The sequence below is a fragment of the Macaca fascicularis genome, chromosome 6 (assembly GCF_037993035.2).
Source record: "Macaca fascicularis isolate 582-1 chromosome 6, T2T-MFA8v1.1".
Taxonomy (NCBI): domain Eukaryota; kingdom Metazoa; phylum Chordata; class Mammalia; order Primates; family Cercopithecidae; genus Macaca; species Macaca fascicularis.
Window position 1 is genome coordinate 158,706,385 of NC_088380.1, and position 20,545 is coordinate 158,726,929.

The window sequence follows — 20,545 nt, forward strand, 5'->3', positions numbered from 1 at the left end:
AGTTGATGGATATGTTACTTAGCTTGAGTGTGGTAATTATTTCACAATGCATATGTATATCAGAACATCACGTTGCATATCTTCCATATATACAATTATTATTGGTCAGTTATACCTTAAGAAAGCTAAAAAGAAAAAAGAAAAGAAAATGCTGCATAAAGAGTAAAAGACTTGGTATGTGAGGGTCAGTTGTGGTGATTTGACTTGGGAGTCATTGCTTTCATGGCTGCTATGGGAATGCCATTATGGCTCAAGGGATGAAGAGAGTATCTTTGGAGGTTCTGAAACATCTCTGAGGTGACTCAGAAAGAGGCAGCTGCCCAAGACAGACTGCAGCCCAGGCTGCCTGTACCTTCACTGGGCTGTCTAATTACACCAGAGCCTACGATGGTTTCTCTCAATCCCTCTCTTTCACCTCCTCCTCTTGCTGGCCTGCCATGCCTCTCTACTCTGTGCTTCTGGGTTCAGACCCCAGCTTCCTACCCATCCTTCCAGCTGCTATACCAACTGACTGACTTTGTTCTCCCGTGCTTTTATGAGCTTGTTCTCAGCCTGAGACAGGATACACAAAGCCAGTCTTGATCTGGCCCCAGTTAGTCATCCAGATATTCAATCTTCCGACAAAGGCATGGGAGACAGAGAGCTGAGCTACACCATCGTGGCTTCTCTGCTGTCTCATAGCTCACAGGCTAGTGAACTTTTTCTAGCTATTTACTAACCTTCAGTGACACCTCTCAGCTCCCTCTTGCTGAGGTCTATTGTGAGCATTCTCTCTACTTTTGCTCTATTGGAAATGCCAGTTCATCTGTGACAGAGACTACTAGGTATCTTCCCAATATCAGTTCTTCACTTCTGCCTTAGAAATAGGATCCATTCTGCTACCTGGAATAATGACTGTATTTACCAGCTTCCCTGGTAATTAGGTAAGGCCCATGCTTCAGTCACTCACTGCAGGAGTCATAGGAAGAAAATGTCAGAGCCACTTTTTTGTTTCAAAACCTATTCTTTTAACCAGTAGGTAATAGAGCTGTGCCCATCATGGGTACTTCATAAGATCTGTTGAATCAATGATTGAATGTGTTTGAAATGACCTCTGGTCCTGGTTGGGGGGTGGGATCTGAGGAGGATGGCCCTTGTACCTACCTGTGTTGTAGTGCTTGGTGCAGTATCTCAAGTCCTTCTCTTCCTTCAAGATAAACTGGGGCAGAGTTAGTCCATCTGCCACCTGCACGGCTCCCTGTTCCTGCCACTCAAAGATGAGGTCATTCATGGTATATCCAACTGGGATGGGATCAGAAGAAGGAGCAGTCACCACTCAGAAGCACTTGTTTGAAGCATGTCAAAGTTGGTTAGGGTTAGAGACTGAGAGAAACATCAGACACTTGATGAAACTTGTGAGACCAGGTTGCTTTTTATTTTCCTCTCAAAAGAGGTAAAAAACAGGTTATTTGTATCTACCTCAGAGCCCTTCCACCTCTCTTCCCAACCTTCTGCATTAGCTTGTCCTGTTGTTCCCTCTCTTACTCCCATGGTGAAATGCTGTTGACATCTGCTATTTTCACCTGCACACCATCCTTGTCAGCCTCCTCTTTTGCTCACAGCAGATATTCCTCTGTGGAACAACTCTATTGCATGCTGTCTTGGTGGGACTAACCACTGGCTGGGGTAGAAGGTAGAAAGTGTGAAATGGTGACTCAAGCTAGGCCAGACTGTGCCCCAGCACTTCAGCAACTATTGAGTGAAGTAACAGGAGGTTCAGAATTGGTTTGTGCTCATTCCCTTCACAGGTAGAACTCCAAGGAAATGGTCGATTAGTTCCTGTTGTCTAAGTGCTCTGCCTTGGTTTCTGTATTTTTAAGTTAGTCAGATTGGTTTCTCTGTTTGCAATCACAGGAGTCAGCTTTCCAATCTGTTAAAATCCCGGTCCTCCATAAAGTCTACTCCAATACCCTCTCTCTTTCTCCATCAAAAGGAAGCACTCTTTCTGCCATGAGGCCACAGTGCTTTGTACTTCTAACAACACAACAATCACTTGCCACCCTTTATTAGAGTTATTTGTGCAGTCAGTTGTTACTTCCCCTGCTGGAGTGAACATTTTGTGGGTTCAAAGACCATGACTCATTCAAGTCATTTCTCCTCCATTCACATTAACCATAGACATGGGACAATGACCCTTTGGAGAACGCTGCTGGCTCCAAAACGTGGTGCTCAGGCAATGTAAGGGGAGTTATATTTCTAATGCATTTTCTAAAAGCAAAGTCCTTCATGGAATATTTTGGGTTATTATAGTAATCTCCTGGGCTCTAGTGGTTAGGAGCAGCTGTGTGGGAATTTCTGCCTGTCCCATGGGTAAAAAAGGGAGCCTGGTTCTTTCTAGAGGACTCATGCAAGAGACTCACAGCTTTCCAGTTGCATGATACATGTCTGGACATCCATGGGGAAATTCTTCAAGTCCATGGGGCAGGCCAGTGTCAGGGTGATTCTGGGAAGAGAAGGGAGTTGAATGATGCAGGATCCACACATCAGGGAGGCTGTGCCTCTATTGTAGTTATTGTTAGAAAATCAGTTGTCCAGGGTAGGGAAAGAAGGTCAGGGAACTTGTGTTTGTTTGTTTGTTTATTTATTTTTGAGAGGTGAGATCTCCCTTTGTGTACCAGGCTGGAGTGCAATGGTGCAATAACGGCTCACTGCAGCCTCAACTTTCTAGGCTCAAGCAATTCTCCTGCCTCAGCCTCTAGAGTAGATGCGACCATAGGCACATGCCACCACGCCTGCTAATTTTTAAAAATTATTTTGTAGATACAGGGGTCTCACCACGTTACCCAGGCTAGTCTCGAACTCCCAGGCTCAAGCAATCCTCCCACATCAGACTCCAAAAGTGCTGGGATTACAGGCGTGAGCCACTGTTCCCGGCCGTGACAAGATTTATATATATAGAAAGCCCTGAAAATTACACACACACACATACAAACTGTTAATGCACATAATGGAATTTAGCAAAACTGAAGGATAAAAAATCCACCAGGAGTTCTGGCAAGAAGCGCGGTGGGAAGCAGAGTGCAGCCAGATGCTTTGGGGACCTGCAGGCCCTCTGACCTTGGAGGTGCAGATGAGCTGGGGGCTCCGGCCTGGTGGCAGGCTCTGTTCTCCAGGCTCCCACAGCCCTTGCCGTGGCTCCCACCAGCTGGGCCCAGGCCTGAAGTAGTGACAAACCTCTTTTCCCACCCCACCTCAGGGACCTGGTGGCCATCTGGTCTCCCAGCCAACTTTGCCCAGCCTAGACAAAGCTCCTGATGGCTACTGGGATGCAGCACCTTTGGGTGGTGGCGAGTGTGGACAACTTGTGTGTATTAAATAAGTATGTGTGTATTTCCAAGTTCCTGATTGAAAAATGGAGGCTTAGAGAGGTAAAAGTAGGTTGCCTAAAGTGACACAGAGTCAGGGAACTTCTGGGTTTCTTTGGAGTCTATCTGGCCTCTGGAGACCTGTCTTTAGCAAGTTGCCTGGAGACCAGGGGCTGCTCCCGTTCCATACTCTTCTGCATAGCCCTCAGGTAGGGACAGAGCTCAAATTTTAAGTTGAGCAGCACCCATGTGCACCTGCAGCAGATGTTGCAAGTGGTTCTTGGCTACCTTCTTCACACACAGGGCTCATCAAAGGTTATTTCAAAGAGGCCGTCTGCCTTCTGGGTGTCCAAACACAGTTGACTCACATCAGTAGGCTCATGCTAGGGGTCGACCGGAAAGGGGTGGGCTCCTAAGGATTCTGGGCCAGCTATTTATTTTGGTTGTTCAACCCTTACAGAGGCCACAGACTCAGAACCAGAGGGAGTCCCCTTAACAGAATTCGAGGCCTGCAGCTCAAGCTGGGATACAAGACTCCAGCTTGAAAGGCTTTTCCAACATCTGAGTGCCTGCTGCAGGGGACGGAGAAGAAAGGCTTTCAGAGCCCAAAGAGCCTTAGATCATCAAGCCAACTCCCTCATGTGACAGGTGAGAAACCCAGGGTACAGAAAGGGATAGGCTGAGAGTCATCTAAGGTCACACAGCAAGCTGATACATCAGCCAGGATTCAAAACCATGTGTCCTGGCCTTTGGATTCTGAGTCCCAGGGTGAGGTTGACTTATGTGTTTGCTGGCAGCACTGCTCTCCTGAAAAGCCAACCCCAATACCCTAAGACACATAATTGGTGGTGTTCTAGTGGAACTGAACTGGCACTTTGGCTGCATGTGATGAGGTACACAGCACTTTGTGAACTTCCTTCCTCCGGCTCACACCCACAGCTCTGGATCTGGGCCCCTTTAAGCATAAGGTTAAAGCAAAAGGGGAAAAATAGAAGGGAGAGGGAGAGGAAGAAGAGGGAAAAGAAGGGAGTGGAAGGAGGGAGACAGTGAAGAGAAAGTGAATGCAGTTGAATTTCTGCAGATAAAAGCTCCAAAGTGGGGCAGCTGTCACATTGGGTTAATTTCCTGAAGTCGAATGACCTTGGAAACATCACTTTCTGCTGATTTGTCCTTCTATCATGCTGTACCAGGACTTAGCTTCCTAAAGATAGGAAACTAGCTTGGCAGCAGCAAAATCCAAGCAGGCTGACCTTACCATCCCCCTAGCCAGCCGGGCCTGGGTGGCCATTTCCTAAGCCTGTCACTCCTCTAGTCTGGATGTTTACTTGGGGGGATGGGAAAGTGGGCTCCTGAGCGAGGAAGGCCATATGAGCAGCGGGTTCCTCCAAGCCTTCTCTTGATGGTGAGGTTCCTAAGCTCCCTCCCCTACCCAACCTGCTCTTGGGAGAGACCGAGTTCAGTCAAACCTGAGGGTTAGGATCTGTACAGCCTCTCCCACAGGCTGGGAAAGTTAAGGCTCATCACCCAAAGGAAACAAAATGTGTTTCCCTGAAGGACTGGAGCAGGAGGGGGAGACATTTAGGGCCAGCGCCCTTTTAAGTTCTTTGAAATAAGAACATATTCATATATTGATCAAATATTTGAGTGCCTATTGAATGCCATGCACTGCTGTAGGACTTTGAGAGGGCATCAGATTCACACTAATACAGATTAGAATCTAGGCTCTGCTACTAACAAACTGGAAACTTTGGCAGGTTACTTAAATTTTTCTGATTCTCATTTATCTAATCTGCAAAATGGGCATAGTAAAACCTGCCTCATGGGGTTATTAGGAGGGCTAGATATAACACATGAAAAGTACCCAGCGTAGTTAGTGAATTCTCATGAATGGTAGCTATTATTATTACATGTGTAAGGTATTTTTTCACCTCTTTGACATTGGTCATTTTCCTTATGCCTTAGGAGAGGAGATCAGGACTTGGTGCGGAGGGGTGGCAGCAGACTCTGAAGGCTTTGCCCCTAACCAGTATCTCAAGGATACTCCACATCTGGAGAGGGAAATCTAAACTCCTAGACCCAATGCAAAGTTTGGGGGATAGATTTTGTAGAAGGGATGGAGTAACCCTGGCCTTGACCGTGAGCAACACCATCCACCTGGCAGGCTCATTTACTTTGAAGTTGCTGTGATTTTCTAGGCTTAGCTCTTGCTATTGGTAATCATGCTTGGATACTCTTTCCTATCTTGTTTGATTGAAATGCTGGGTAACTTAAACCCCACCTTCTCTAGGATGCCTTTCTTGGTCTCCTTGGTTATAATAAATCATTGGCTCCTAGAATAAAATACCCATTGTATTTTATTATTACTTGCTGAGTATAAGTTACAGAGCTGGGTCTGCCTATTCTGCAAAGGTGTTGGGTTACCAGGGCCTGTTCACCTCTGTTTAGGCCCCTCTTTTAGGGTCTGTGCCCAGAAGGTAGTCGGGTAAGGCACATTCTGAGGAAGGAGTGGGTGAACCTGGTCAGAGCTCACCTGATGCTGTAGAGGACGTTCCCATTCCGGGAGATCCTTAGCAATTTGTTGTCTGTGGTGATCTCATGGAAGTGGGCCCCCTTCTCGTTGGCAAAGAACAGGTCAGGTTTCCAGATGGAGTCCAGCATGGATGGGTCCAGGTCCAGAGAGTCGTCAGGGTATTCGTTATAGGCCAGGCGGGGGTCGTTCCATTGCTGACGCAGGAAGATGTTGACCCTATAGTCCTACAGCCAGGAAACAACAAGGTGAAGGCAGTGTTAGGCCCAAGGACATCAACTTTTGGAGAACCTGGGTATTTCTGGTTAGTAAAGCCTTTTCTGGAGGATGTTATTAAGTGTGGTTGCATCTTATATGGGAGTGAGACATAAAAGGTGTGTATCAGGCAAAAACCATGGGAGTCATAATTACCCCTGAAAATCCTCTAAATTCCCCATGAGGTATATTCGACCCTGAACTGAGATTATGTAAATGTTATTCTTTATTTTGAAAAAATAAAACTAAAGAAAAGTTCAAAGACGGGTGTAATAAACACTTGTTTTCATCATCCTGTCAATATTTTTTCATGTTTGCTTCATTTTTTTTAAATAAGAGAAAAAATACATTTTTTAAAAAATTATTATTATACTTTAAGTTCTAGGGTACATGTGCATAACGTGCAGGTTTGTTACATATGTATACTTGTGCCATGTTGCTGTGCTGCACCCATCAACTCGTCAGCACCCAACTACTCGTCATTTACATCAGGTATAACTCCCAGTACAATCCCTCCCCGCTCCCCCCTCCCCATAATAGGCCCCGGTGTGTGATGTCCCCCTTCCCGAGTCCAAGTGATCTCATTGTTCAGTTCCCACCTATGAGTGAGAACATGCGGTGCTTGGTTTTCTGTTCTTGTGATAGTTTGCTAAGAATGATGGTTTCCAGCTGCATCCATGTCCCTACAAAGGACACAAACTCATCCTTTTTTATGGCTGCATAGTATTCCATGGTGTATATGTGCCACATTTTCTTAATCCAGTCTGTCACTGATGGACATTTGTGTTGATTCCAAGTCTTTGCTATTGTGAATAGTGCCGCAATGAACATACGTGTGCATGTGTCTTTATAGCAGCATGATTTATAATCCTTTGGGTATATCCCCAGTAATGGGATTGCTGGGTCATATGGTACATCTAGTTCTAGATCCTTGAGGAATCGCCATACTGTTTTCCATAATGGTTGAACTAGTTTACAATCCCACCAACAGTGTAAAAGTGTTCCTATTTCTCCACATCCTCTCCAGCACCTGTTGTTTCCTGACTTTTTAATGATTGCCATTCTAATTCCCTATTTAATAAATGGTGCTGGGAAAATTGGCTAGCCATAAGTAGAAAGCTGAAACTGGATCCTTTCCTTACTCCTTATACGAAAATTAATTCAAGATGGATTAGAGACTTAAATGTTAGACCTAATACCATAAAAACCCTAGAGGAAAACCTAGGTAGTACCATTCAGGACATAGGCATGGGCAAAGACTTCATGTCTAAAACACCAAAAGCAATGGCAGCAAAAGCCAAAATTGACAAATGGGATCTAATTAAACTAAAAAGCTTCTGCACAGCAAAAGAAACTACCATCAGAGTGAACAGGCAACCTACAGAATGGGAGAAAATTTTTGCAATCTACTCATCTGAGAAAAAATACATTGCATATAAATTGAAGTCCCCCTTTTCCCCTCAACCCCAATAGTACAGTACTTCTTAGGCACACCAAGATTTGAGAGTCACTGGTCTAGACAAATTGAAAGAATGAAAGGATATAATCAAAGCTGATGTCTGAGCATTCAAACTATTCTGCCTAAAGAGAATAATTAATTCTCAAGAAGTGAAGGAGGGATGGGCAGAAGAATTCTGTATTGTTCCTGCTGTACCTAGGGTTCATCCCATTCTGTTTTAATCTCAGCCTTCTATAACTTACTGTGACATATGTTGATTTGTTTGGAAAGGTTTAATAGATGTCATGGAGTCACATCTTACTAGCTTCTAAACTCAGTGCTTAGTTAATATTTCTCTGATGGGACTGCAGTGTAGTTATTCCACTGAAAGGAAATTCATGAGTCAAATCAATTAGGGAAATGTTAGACCAGATGAAATACAACAGGTTTCTTTATTGCAGGACTTCTCAGAGACCTTAATATGCTGATGAGTTGTGTGCATCTCAAGAAGGGAATAGAATATGATTTATTTTGGCCATGGAATTCTTATGTTTGTGCATGATGAGTATCTTCTATAGAATATAGGTTAGGAATGGCTGTCCTAGTCAAAACTCCATCCCCACCTCCCACCTTTTTTTTTTTTTTTCCAGATGAAGAAACTAAAGTCCAGGGAGAATTGAGACTGGCTCATTGTCACTCTGAAAATGTAGGTCCAGAGCTGATTCTAGAATCCAAGTATTCTGACTCCTAGCTGAGAGTTTGCTCAATTGCCTCAGCTGTTCCTAGAGGAAGTGAAAGAGTCCATTCAGTTTATATTTACAACGTGAGGAGCTGTTATGATATGGGTAGATCTCAATAGCAGAAAACTGGGTCATGCAGTTAAGAAATATTTCCATTAAGAAAGTTTTCAGTCAGGAGCGATGGCTTATGCCTGTAATCCCAGCACTTTGGGAGGCCAAGTTGGGAGGATTGCTTGAGCCCAGTAGTTTGAGACCAGCCTGGCCAACATGATGAGACCTTGTTTCTACCAGAAAATACAAAAGGTAGCCGGGTGTGGTGGTGCATGTGATGGCCTATACAGTAGCCTGTAGTCCCAGTTACTCAGGAGGCTGAGGTCAGAGGATCACCTGAACCCAGGGAGGTCCAGGCTGCAGTGAACCATGATCATGCCACTGCACTCCAGCCTGGGTGACAGAGTGAGACCCTGTCTCAAACAAACAAACAAACAAACAAAACAGAAAAAGAAAGTTTTAAATTTTGTTACAGAGACATTGTAAACCTGGAGTTCATGAATAGCATGACACTACAAGTAGAGTTTAGGGTATATTTGTGTTTCCCAAGCAGGAAGGGCATAGCTCTCTGTGTTGAATCTCCCACAAGGGTCTATAGTTCCCCAAATGATTAATATCCTCAGTTCAAGTCCAGCTTTAAATGCTTTCCTCCAAGGAATAATCTCCACACATGAGGACCTGCTATTGCTTTTTCCCTGAGGGTGCTGGATAAACAGGTCATGCAATATTTTCTTTTGTAATGCTGCTTGTAAATCCTCATCAGTCTTGATCTGTTATCAGCAGAGATAAACTAAAACAAACAAGCTTCCTCCCCACCCTCACCCTCACCCCTGCTCAATTCCTCCTACCGTGCATGCCTTGGTCTGTTTGCCTATAGAAATATCAATAGCTTCATAAAATGTTCTAAGGTATTTTATAGGATTTTTCTATAATTTAATTGCAGCCTCTCTCTCCAGCCCCATAGAAAGTGACATTTGGCCTCATAATCTCATATCTTATAAGTCCCATGGTGGTGGGAGAACTCCAGGCCCGGCCTGAGTGTTGGCTCTTTGTCCTGATGATGGTAATGGACAGCTCCCAATCTGGTCCCATCTGATCAGGGGATTGGAAATAGTCTCTCCTTCTCCTTCTCCCTTGGATTTTGCATGAAGTGTGTGTGTGTGTGTGTGTGTGTGTGTGTGTATGTGTGTTATGATGAGGCACTGGGCAAGTCACATCAGAGTGAACAGACTATGAATGGTTGGGCAGAAAAAGCCTTCAGTCCCCAGGCCCCAGCTGTACTCTTGATGTTCTTGCCAGTGACATGTCAAGTCCATTTATGTGGCTAGCAGAAAGAAAAGAAAGTGGCATTTCTTAAAATGGTCTGTTAGGCAGCAGGCACCGTTCTAGATACTGTCACATACATTTAATCCTCACAAAACCCCTGCAAGCTAGACATTCAGATTCCCATAGTGAGGGTAAGAAAACAGGTCTGAGAAATGTGTCCAAGGCACAGGGCCAGTGAGTGGCAGAGCTAGGACTGGAATCAGCATCAGCCTGAGCCTCTAGTGAGCACTTGTGATTTACGTCACATGGTGTGGACAGCCAATCCTGTGTGAGGGACGCTCTCTGTCAGCCTCATTGCTCAGGCAAATTCTGCTTTCTCAGCTTAAGGCTTATGTCCTGCAGGAGCCTTGATGCCCCAGGCTTCCCTGACCTCTTCCGTTTTGATTCCTAGCAAGACCGAATCACCTGGAACGTTTAATTGAGCACTTCTTCACTGTGTATGTCTTATGTCCTCAGCTTGATTGGGAGCAATTTGAGCGGATGAACCGGACCTTATATTTTCCTGCACCATCTCACCTAGTCACCCAGTCAGTGTATCTATGAGCTACCTAGTACCTATGGGAAGGAAGAGGAGACAAAGTCAGAAAAAGCTGGAACAGAATGTGCTTTTCTTATTTTATATCTGGAAAGACTGAGACCCAGAGGGGAAAGGTATTTCCTAAGATTGCACAACAATTCAGTAAAGAATCTGGAATTAGAACTTGACTCTGCTTCTCTGAGCCTCACTGTTAAAAGAAGTTAGGCTAGATGATCTCTAAGAACTTTTCCAAATCTAACAGCTAATTGTGGTTAGTTTTATTTTTTCCAATAACATTTAACTGAACTCTCTTAAGTGCCAGATATTATTCTAGGCACTGAGGAATCCACTGAGGACAAGAAAGATATATTTATTCAGCTCCAGAGCCTCCCGTGTAACGTTTACACCGCACTGAGATAAGGGCTGTGATAGGGGTTAAGCGCAGGGTTCTGGGGAATATAGAAGACAGGTTCCCACCTGGACTTGGGGGTGCTGATCAAGGAAGTCTCCAGGTAGAAGTGATATTTAAGGTGAGACCAAATATGGTTGAGTCAAAGAGGAAAAGCATTTTTGGGCAGCTGGAAGTGCATACGTGAAGGCCTAGAGGCAAAGCAAGAGTGGGGCACTTTGGAAAGAACAGCAAGTGAATGAATAGAAGAGTGGGAGGACGCATGCACGGTCTTGCAAGCTGTACTGAGAAATTTGAACTTTTTCCTGATAATAATGTGGAGAGTTTGAAGAATTTTAAGTAAAGATGAACATTATTACATTTGCATTTTATTACTAGTATTTTAAAATGTTTTAACTGTTATTTCAGAAGCAATGCACGTTGACAGTTAAAAAATATAAACGTACATCATCTAAAAGAAGAAAAACAAAATAAAACCCATCTCTTTGTATTTCATAATGAGCCTCTCATTATGAAATGACTAATGAAAAGTTTGAGCAGGAGACGGAGAATGTATCTTGGTGTCCTCAGGCAGCTTGACTCCTACTGGCAGCGCCTGCCCTAGCAGCTGCTACCCAAACAAGTTGCTGCCATTGATTTCCTCCCTTAAATTGGCAAACAGCAGTGAGAAATGCAGTTCAGAAAAGATCAATGTAAGTCGTGTAATAGGCCGAAAGCTAAAGGCTGTTTTGCTTATTTGGCCATAGCTATACATATGCGGGTTGGTGTTCGACATGCTGGGGGCCATGTTCAAGTTCAGGGACTGGAGGAGCAGCAATTGAATTCTCCACCCTAGAACCTGAGGTTCCACCTCTGGGAGCTGGTTTCTAGGTCTCAAACTCTCAAGGGTAGCCCACAAACCTGAAGAAGAAGGGGTTTCCAGAGCTCTGGTTCAACAGTGTTCAGCATCAACTCACCCATCCTGCCTCTCTGATTCCTTGATGATCTAATTTCTGGTAACTGGGCAACTAGCTGCCCTGCTTATGAGACTAAGGTAGAGCATTAACTCATTAATTTATTCATTCATTCATTCCATAGACATTTATTGAGGGCTTCCTATGTACCACCTGAAGTTGGATCTGTCCCCGACCTCTACCCACACTGTGCCTCATTTCAGAGTCTAACCTCTCCTAATAAACTCCTCTAAACTCAGTATGGTGGTGAAGTAGGAAACATGAAATGTTTTAGTAGGATAGAGCTAAGAGCTTGTGCAAGAGTGTTGCTGGCAAGGGCATGTGGAATGCAAGAGATGGGCCCATTGCAGTCAGAACCAAGAGACATTGCATCAAGAGGTAAACAAAAGAACCAGATCCTTATACCTTTTAACATCTCATCATTCCAGTTCCCAAGGGGATATCTCATGTCTAAACTCAATCCAACTCTATTAATATTTATGAGGCTGATTGGGAGTACAGTGAGGATGGAGGCACAGGGTCTTCATTTCTATACTTAAAGAACTCAGTTTATCTAGCAAGCAAGATAAGGCATGGACACAAATATCTACCACACAAAATTGAAAGTGAGAGGGTCATAAGAAGTTCTAATGGCTGCATGTGGTGGCTTATGCCTGTAATACCAGCACTTTGGGAGGCCAAAATGGGCAGATTGCTTGAGCCCAGGAGTTTGAGACAAGACTGGGCAATGTGGAAAACTCCGTCTCTACAAAAAAAGTAAAAATAAAAAAATTAGCTGGGCATGGTGGTGCATGACTGTAGTCCCAGCTACCTGGGAAGCTGAGGTGGGAGGATCAATTGAGTCCATGAGGTTTAGGCTGTAGTGAGCCATGATTGTGCCACTGCACTCAGGCCTGGGTGACAGAGCAACACTCTGTCTCCAAAATAAATAAATAAATACTTTTAACAAATTGCCATTAGAGATGATTTCCAGCCAAGTTGGGCAAATCCGGAAAAGCTTTTGAGGAGAAGGTAGCATTTGAGGTGGCCCCTTTCAGTTTGTTCCATCCTCCAGAAGTTAGCATCTCTAGATCTAGTATTGTTCTGAGATGTGAACAGTATCTGGTTTCACCTGGAACAAGGCCAGTGATATGCTCCAAGCCTATATTTCTCACATCTGTGAGATAAGGGTAAGACATTAGGACTAGGCCTGCAGCCTCAGAGTATTTGGAATTAGAATATGTATAATTGGGGGTAAAAGGAATCTCATGTAGAAGGGATAGCACAAGCAGAGGTGTGTAGGCAGGGGCATTCAAACAGTTGAGTTTAGCTCAACCATTAGCAGCATAAATAGTAACAATTGCCCCTTATTGAGGCCCTATTATACACCAGGCATTATGTTGTAAGCATGCCATACATGTCAGCTTATTTTATCTTTAAAACAATCCTATGACTTGGGCATTTTCAACCTAATTTTTATAGATGAAGAAAATATAGGGAGATTAAGTGCTTTTTCCGGATTTACACAGTTAGGAAATAGTGGGGCTGGAGTTCAAATCTGGTTTGTCTGATTACATAAAGTTCATGCTCTTAACTACTCTACTGTAATAAGGCTGCAAAATGAATTAATTTGAGACTGTGGATATCTTTAACTGCCAAACCAAGGTGTTTGGATTTTATTTGGTAGCCAATTTAGCACCATTGAAGACTTAAGCAGTGGGGTAATGTCACAGTTTGATTTCAGGAAGATCAGTATGGTAGGAACCACTGTAGACAATTGGAAGCAGGAGAAAACAGGTACAGAAAGACCCGTTTTAAGGCTGTTGTGACAATCCAGTTGGGAGGTAATAAAGGTTCTCAACCAAGATAGCAAGAATGGAGATTGGAGCTAGATGAGAGAATCATCGTTCTTATCATCACTATTTTTATCATCAAATATTACAGCTAGAAAGAACTCTGGAGACTTCAGTCTCAACTCTCTCATTTCATAGAAAGGGATTCTCCCTCAGGGGCATACCACAATTCAATTGACTAAGGTGGGACCTGCATGCAGAAATCCTATTGGACAGATGTGAAAACTGGAGCCCTAAAAGCTCAAGTTCCTGCTGCTAGTTACTTGTAAATTCAGAATTGATAATAACAATGCAAATAATACTAATACACTGAGACTTTATCACATGCAAGAAACTGTGTTAAGACCTTTATGTGTGTTATCTTCACAATAACCCTGTGATGTAGGTTCTATTGTTATTCTCATTTTGCAGGGAAATCAAGGTACAGAGAGATTAATGTTCCACTCATGACATTGCACAACTGGTAAGTGACAAAGCTGGGATTTGAACCCAGGACGTTAATGTCAGAGCCCAAGCATTTAACCAGTAGACTACACTACCCATGATATCCCAGATATGCATTGAGTGACAGTTTGATGACACCTCAGTGTCATCAGTACTGCCTCTGGCTGCTATGACGTACCTGTGGGATTTTAGATGCCCACAACTAACAGGAAGTATTGAAAAGGGCAAAGGACAGAAAGCTTCTGCCCTAGATTTAGCAATCCGCTAGTGCTTTATTTCTGCCTCAAGCCATGGAATTCATCTGCTCTCTGCTCTACACTCAAGTCCAGTGCTTGTGGACTGTCCAGATCCCTGTCTGTTGCCTGCTTGGCCCCAGATGCTTTGTGTCTTGAATTTCTCCTAAGTCACCATGCTGCCTGGTGCATTCTCATTTAGATATCACACAATCAAAGCTACATTTGTTGTAAAGAACTGTAGATGGTTTGGACGAGTGGAAATTAGCATCTTTATTTGTCTTTAGGGGATCACTAAAGATCAATGTGCATTTAATAATTACATAAAAATGTGAATAGCAGTTCTGTTTATTGGGTGTATTGGGTGTCTAACATTTGCTAAAACTTTTTTTTTTTTTTTTTTGAGATGGACTCTTGCTCTGTCGCCCAGGCTGGAGTGCAGTGATGGGATATCTGCTCACTGCAACCTCTGCCTCGCAGGTTCAAGGGGTTCTCCTGCCTTAGCCTCCTGAGCAGCTGGGATTATAGGCACCTACCACCACGCCCGGCTAATTTTTGTATTGTTAGTAGAGACGCAGTTTCACCATGTTGGCCAGGCTTGTCTCAAACTCCTGACCTCAAGTGATCCACCCACCTTGGCGTCCCAAAGTGCTGGGATTACAGGCATGAGCCACCGCATAGAACTTGCTAAACTTTTTGGCCGGGTGCGGTGGCTCGCGCCTGTAATCCCAGCACTTTGGGAGGCCAAAGTAGGTGGATCATCTGAGGTCAGGAGTTTGAGACCAACCTGGCCAATGTGGCAAAAACCCGTCTCTACTAAAAATATAAAAATTAGCAAGGCGTGCTGGCAAGCGCCTGTAATCCCAGCTACTTGGGAGGCTGAGACGGGAGAATTGCTTGAACCTGGAAGGTGGTGGTTGCAGTGAGCCAAGATCATGCCACTGCACTCCAGCCTGGGTGACAGAGCGAGATTCTGCCTCAAAAAACAAACAAACAAAAACAACCAACAACAACAAAAAACTTTTCATTAACCTAGCATACTGGGTATTATTATACTCATTTCACAGGAGAGGAAACCGAAATTTAGAGAGGTTAAATGGAGGTTATGTTTCTTGCCCAAAATCACATAGCTAGTAGGTGCTAGGAACAGAGATACGAATCCAGGACTTCTGGTTTCCAATTTCACACTCTTTTGACAATTATAGGCTGTATCTTCCCCTTTTAAAAAAATTTTTAAACCAAGTTCAATTTACTTTATTTTAAACCATCTATTTAAAATATTTTAAAAGTAAACATTTATTATTAAAATTATTAAATATGTTAAACATATATTTAAACTTTTTATTAAATATTAAATATCATATTTTAGACTATCTATGGGGTAGATCAAGGAAATATAGTAGACGTAGAATACCAGGCCCCCGCTGAGCCCACCCATGTGACGGGTTGGTGCATAAATAACCTTATAATCAGTATCAGGTGAAGAATTTTGGATTGGGATATTAAGCAGTGAAGTAGATTTATGACTGGTTGCTATAGGGTGCAAATGGAAGGAAGGGTGGATGTTAACCTGGAAAGAGGAAAGCTGATAGAGTTGGCAGTGCAGGGCACAATGCTGAGACATGCCACCAACAAACTTGGAAATATGGAAATTAAGGTCACCCTCTGAGAGTAAAAAAAAAAAAAAAAAAAAAAAAAAAGGAGATGAATATGCAATGGAGGGATTTGCATGTTCAAATCTGAGGCCCAGCATCAATCTGAATGACCTGTGTGTAATCTCAATGACTTAGGATGGGCATGTGCTTGTAATGTAATGAGAAGAACTCTAATTTATTGTGTTGCATCTTGTTTTATTTGTTGTATTGCATCTGTTTTGTAAACATATGTGGGACATTCATTCTGTAGCATAAGAAAGGGCAGTTCAAGTAGCAGGAATTTGGCAGTTGGTAATCTAGCATCCTCCATCACTATATTTGTGGGAACACCAACTTTCTTTTTTTTTTTTTTTTTTTTTTTATAGTCAGGCAACCTTTAATAAATATCCCATTTCCCATCTCTCAAACCACTACTTTTGAATATCTGCAAGCAGAGTATTCCTTTGGTATTTCCAATTTAATTTATTCAGTTTATATAGGGGTATTTAGTTATATATATATATATATATCTTCCCTACATTATATTTTACTTGAATTTAAAAGTCCAATCAATATTATTAAATTCAAAATAGTGGAAAAGAGTATCTTTGAACACATACAAGTACTTAACTAATAAATGAATATATGAATATGTAATTAGATCCAAATTGTGACAAATTATGTTGTCTTTATTTATTTATTTATTTATTTATTTATTATTACTATACTTTAAGTTGTAGGGTACATGTGCATAACGTGCAGGTTTGTTACATATGTATATTTGGGGAACACCAACTTTCTTGCCACTAGAAGGAGGGCTTCTGTGTGGTGACACAAGGATGGCTTCTTAGAACTCTCTCTGGCCTGGATGAAATTTCCCTCAAGACTGTCTACCTCTCTTTTCTACAATTCCAGTTATGTTAAAAGCAACTTTTGCTTGGCTTTCCTGGTATTAGGATAGTGGCAAGGGAGCACACTCCTGGTGGACACGGCATTCTTATTATTACAATAGAAAGTCTTACTGTAAATTGGAACAATTTGGCAGTTTGATTTCCCCACTTCAGTCTTTCGTGGGTTTGATGGTCATGAGTCAGCCTTCTGGAATTGGATCTGATGAAGAGTCACGCTCTGGGTAGTCATAAGTTCACTGCTGTGATGCCTCCCCTGGTGTACTGGGAGAGAATCATCCAGCAGATGGTACCAAGACTGCTCATCACCCCGTGCTTTGCTCGTGATAGACTCTAATGGCATTTCTGAGGGCTTTCTCCTTGGTCCTCTCTTAGTCTTTTGTTTACCAAAGCTTTGTTGAGTGTGGCACCATATCTAATTGGATAAGAGTGAACAGACTTTCTCTTGGATCCCCCAGACCCAAGAAGATAAGAAGGGACCTAGCATAAGCTGTGTAGAGAGACAAAAGTATAATGGAAAAAGCAACAACAACAACAGATCTTATGCATAATAGCAACCAACCCCACAAAATATCTATGAATAAAGCTAACATGAAATATGTGAGTTGTATATATTAAAAAAAACTACAAAACTTACTGAAAGGCATGAAGGAATACCCATATAATTGGAGAGATGTACTATACTTATAAAATATTGTAAAGATGTACTTTATTCCCAAATTAATCTTTAAACTCAATGCAATCCTAATCAAAACCTGAGAGGATTTTTTGTTTTGTTTTTGTTTTGAGAGTCTTGCTGTGTCACCCAGGTTGGAGTGCAGTGGCACGATCTCGGCTCACTGCAAGCTCCGCCTCCCGGGTTCATGGCATTCTCTTGTCACAGGCACCCGCCACCACGCCCGGTTAATTTTTTTTTGTATTTTTAGTAGAGACGGGGTTTCACTGTGTTAGCCAGGATGGTCTCGATCTCCTGACCTCGTGATCCGCCTGCCTCGGCCTCCCAAAGTGCCGGGATTACAGGTGTGAACCACCGGGCCTGGCCCTGAGACGATTTTTATAGGCCTCAATACACTGATTCTAAAGTTCACATGGAAGAAAGAAAGGGCTGAAAGTGTTAAGAAAAGCTTGTAAATGAAGAACAACAGAGGGCTTTCTCTACCAGACATAGAAATATACGTCATAGAAATTAAAGTAGTGTAATATTGGTACAGAAACAGATAAACAGAACAATGGAGCAATAAACTGAGACTAGAGACTAGAAATGTATACATGGGGATTTAGTTTATGAAAAAGATAGCATTTCAAATCAGTAGAAAAATAGTAACTATTTAAGAAATGGTGTTGGAATAATAGAAACTCAATCAGAGAGAAATAGAGTTAAGCAACCAACAAATTCTTCATATAAAATTAAACTCCAAATGATTTAGGAGATGCATATAAAAAAAGAAACCTATAATATTATTCAAAATGCCCAGTCAACGTATTAAAAGATGCTCAAATTCACTAGGAATCTGAAGTGCAAATTGAAAATGACAATGAGGTACCATTTTGAAAATCCCATTTGGTGAAAATAAAAAAGCTTGATAATATCTTGGGTTGGCAAGGATGAAGAGAAATAAACAGTATTGTAGGGAATGTAAATTATTGAAGCTTTTTTTTTGGAAAGGAATTGGGCAAAATACTTTTAGAAAGTGAATATTCTTTCATTAAAGCAATTCTACTTCTGGAATATATCCTAAAGGAATGCACACAGAGAGTTATGTACAAGAATGCTCATTGTAGCATTGTTTGCAATAGTGTAAAGCTGAAAAAACCAAAAATCATGTCAAGAGAAAGTGGTTAAATACTGTGAAATGATGGTGTCTCCATACCATGGAATTTTACCGGGAGGTTATAAAGCCTGGAAACATAGTATAATTTTGTCATATATTTAATGTAATATTAATAAACAATATATTTGTTCTCCCATGTTTCCAAATTTGGGACTGTGTAGAGAGTTAAAAAGAATGAGGCAGATCTATATGTAGCCATGTGGAGAGAGGCGTCAAGCTGTGGTGGAGTGGAAAAAGCAAATTGTATTGCACAATCCTACTTACACAAATACATGTATATGTACCTGAATGTATGGACAATCAAGGAAAGGGGACTAGTATGGTGTACACTAAATTTTATTTGTAATGGTTAACTCAGGATAGGACAAAGGGAATTGGAGGGGAGGGCAAAACAGGGGCATTCTTATTTCTCGTTCTCATTTTTGCTTTTTATTGAACTAATTACAAAAGCTTGTTTTCATATATTACTAATGCGCTTTAAAAATATTCCAGGGTGCTGCTGTCCATAAGCATACTGCAAGTGAACATTGTGACATGGCTCCCGAAATGGGAAGGTCTTTGAGGTGGAATGAGTAGAAATGGATTTTACAGCCTAGAGAAGGTTTTCCAAGGGCTTCCTGGGGGAGGGAGAGGTTGAGAGAGAGGTCAAGAGAATGAGATTCTTGGTTCTCTCTCCACTTCAACCAGAACCACCCATTTAAAAAAATCTGCTCATTAAAGTGCTACATAAGATTTACCTTACAGGCAGGCGCGGTGGCTCATGCCTGTAATTCCAGCACTTGGGGAGGCTGACAGGGTGGATAGCTTGAGGTCAGGAGTTTGAGACCAGCCTGGCCAATATGGTGAAACCCCATCTCTACTAAAAATACAAAAATTAGCTAGGTGTGGTGGCGCACACCTGTAATCCCAGCTACTCGGGAGGCTGAGGCACAAGAATTGCTTGAACTTGGGAGGTGGAGGTTGCAGTGAGCCAAGATTGAGATCGCACCACTCCACTCCAGCCTGGGTGACAGAGCAAGACTCTGTCTAAAAAAAAAAAAAAAAAGTTTACCTTAGAAATGAACTAAGGTGGGACTGCTATTAAAAACAATGCTTTGAAATTCACTAACCCAGAATAAGGATGGCCCCACTTTGCTCTGCTCGGAACACTCCTTGTGAGACTGGGTCTATTTCTTTTTCTTTTAAAAAAATTGTTATTTTAGAGTCAGGGGGTACATGTGCAGGCTTGTTACATGGGTATATTGTGTAATGCTGGAGCTTGGGCTTCTTTTGAACCCATCAGTTAAATAGTGAACATAGTACCCTATAGGTGGTTTATTTCTTGACCTTTCATCTCAAGATGGAAATCAAGCGCTGGGTGCACTTTGAGGAGAGCACCCTGGTGGTGAAGGGACTGAAAACTAGAGAGAATGGTTGAGGAAGCCAGGCTTGGGGAGGAACAGGGAGAACCGATCTCAATTATGTGAAGGGTTGTCAGTTGAGTTGGTTGGTTCTGTGTGGCACGAGGGTCAGGACTAAAGCCATGGGTAAATGGAGATTTCAGAGCTGCCCAAAGATGAAATGGGCTGTCCCTTTACCATCAGGGTGCTCTCCTCAGTGTGTTGAGTTCCATCTTGAGATGAAAGACCAATAAATAAATTACTTATTGGTTATTATGTTCACTATTTGGGTGATGGGTTCAATAGAAACCCAGATGCTAACATTACGCAATATATCCATGTAACAAACCTCCGCATGACCCCTTGAATCTAAAATTGGGAGGTAGTAGGTTCCCCATCACTGGAGGTGTGCGAGCAAAAATACTTGGACACGATGTTTATGGCAACAGATGGGGGTGTGCTTAGAGAACCTTTCACAAATACTGACTGGCTCTTGTGATTTAAGCAATGTGGTGGGAACTGGAAATATAGAGGTGATTGAGGGAAATAAGGTCCCCACTCTGGATGAAAAAGCCAACAAGGCAACAAACAAACAAGTGAACTTTTACATTTTAGATATTGCTCTGAGGATAATAGAACATGGTGATGTGATAGAGAGTAACTGGAAGAGGAGGATTATTTTAGGTAGGGAGGTGGAGAAGGACCCCCTGAAGCAATGTCTGA

At 42.4% G+C, this 20,545-nt stretch overlaps 1 protein-coding gene and 1 long non-coding RNA gene across 5 annotated transcripts in view; one reads left to right on the forward strand and one right to left on the reverse strand.

Annotated features, from left to right (window-relative positions):
* LOC141407091 (uncharacterized) overlaps positions 1 to 20,545 on the forward strand; it is a 105,364-nt gene that overhangs the window by 37,548 nt on the left and 47,271 nt on the right. For 2 of the 3 annotated variants that reach the window (XR_012414300.1, XR_012414301.1), the window contains 2 exons: positions 3,805 to 3,992; positions 13,804 to 13,872. This is a non-coding gene — a long non-coding RNA (uncharacterized lncRNA). Of the gene's footprint in view, positions 1 to 3,804; positions 3,993 to 13,803; positions 13,873 to 20,545 lie in introns of those variants that run through there. The other variant, XR_012414299.1, reaches the window with a different exon arrangement.
* Positions 1 to 20,545, reverse strand: part of GLRA1 (glycine receptor alpha 1) — a 102,897-nt gene that overhangs the window by 31,391 nt on the left and 50,961 nt on the right. For both annotated transcript variants that reach the window (XM_005558329.5, XM_005558328.5), the window contains exons 4-6: positions 5,875 to 6,098; positions 2,400 to 2,482; positions 1,144 to 1,281 (exon numbers count right to left, since the gene is read on the reverse strand). In XM_005558329.5, coding sequence (XP_005558386.1) covers positions 1,144 to 1,281; positions 2,400 to 2,482; positions 5,875 to 6,098 — 445 coding nt within the window. The remainder of the gene's footprint in view (positions 1 to 1,143; positions 1,282 to 2,399; positions 2,483 to 5,874; positions 6,099 to 20,545) is intronic.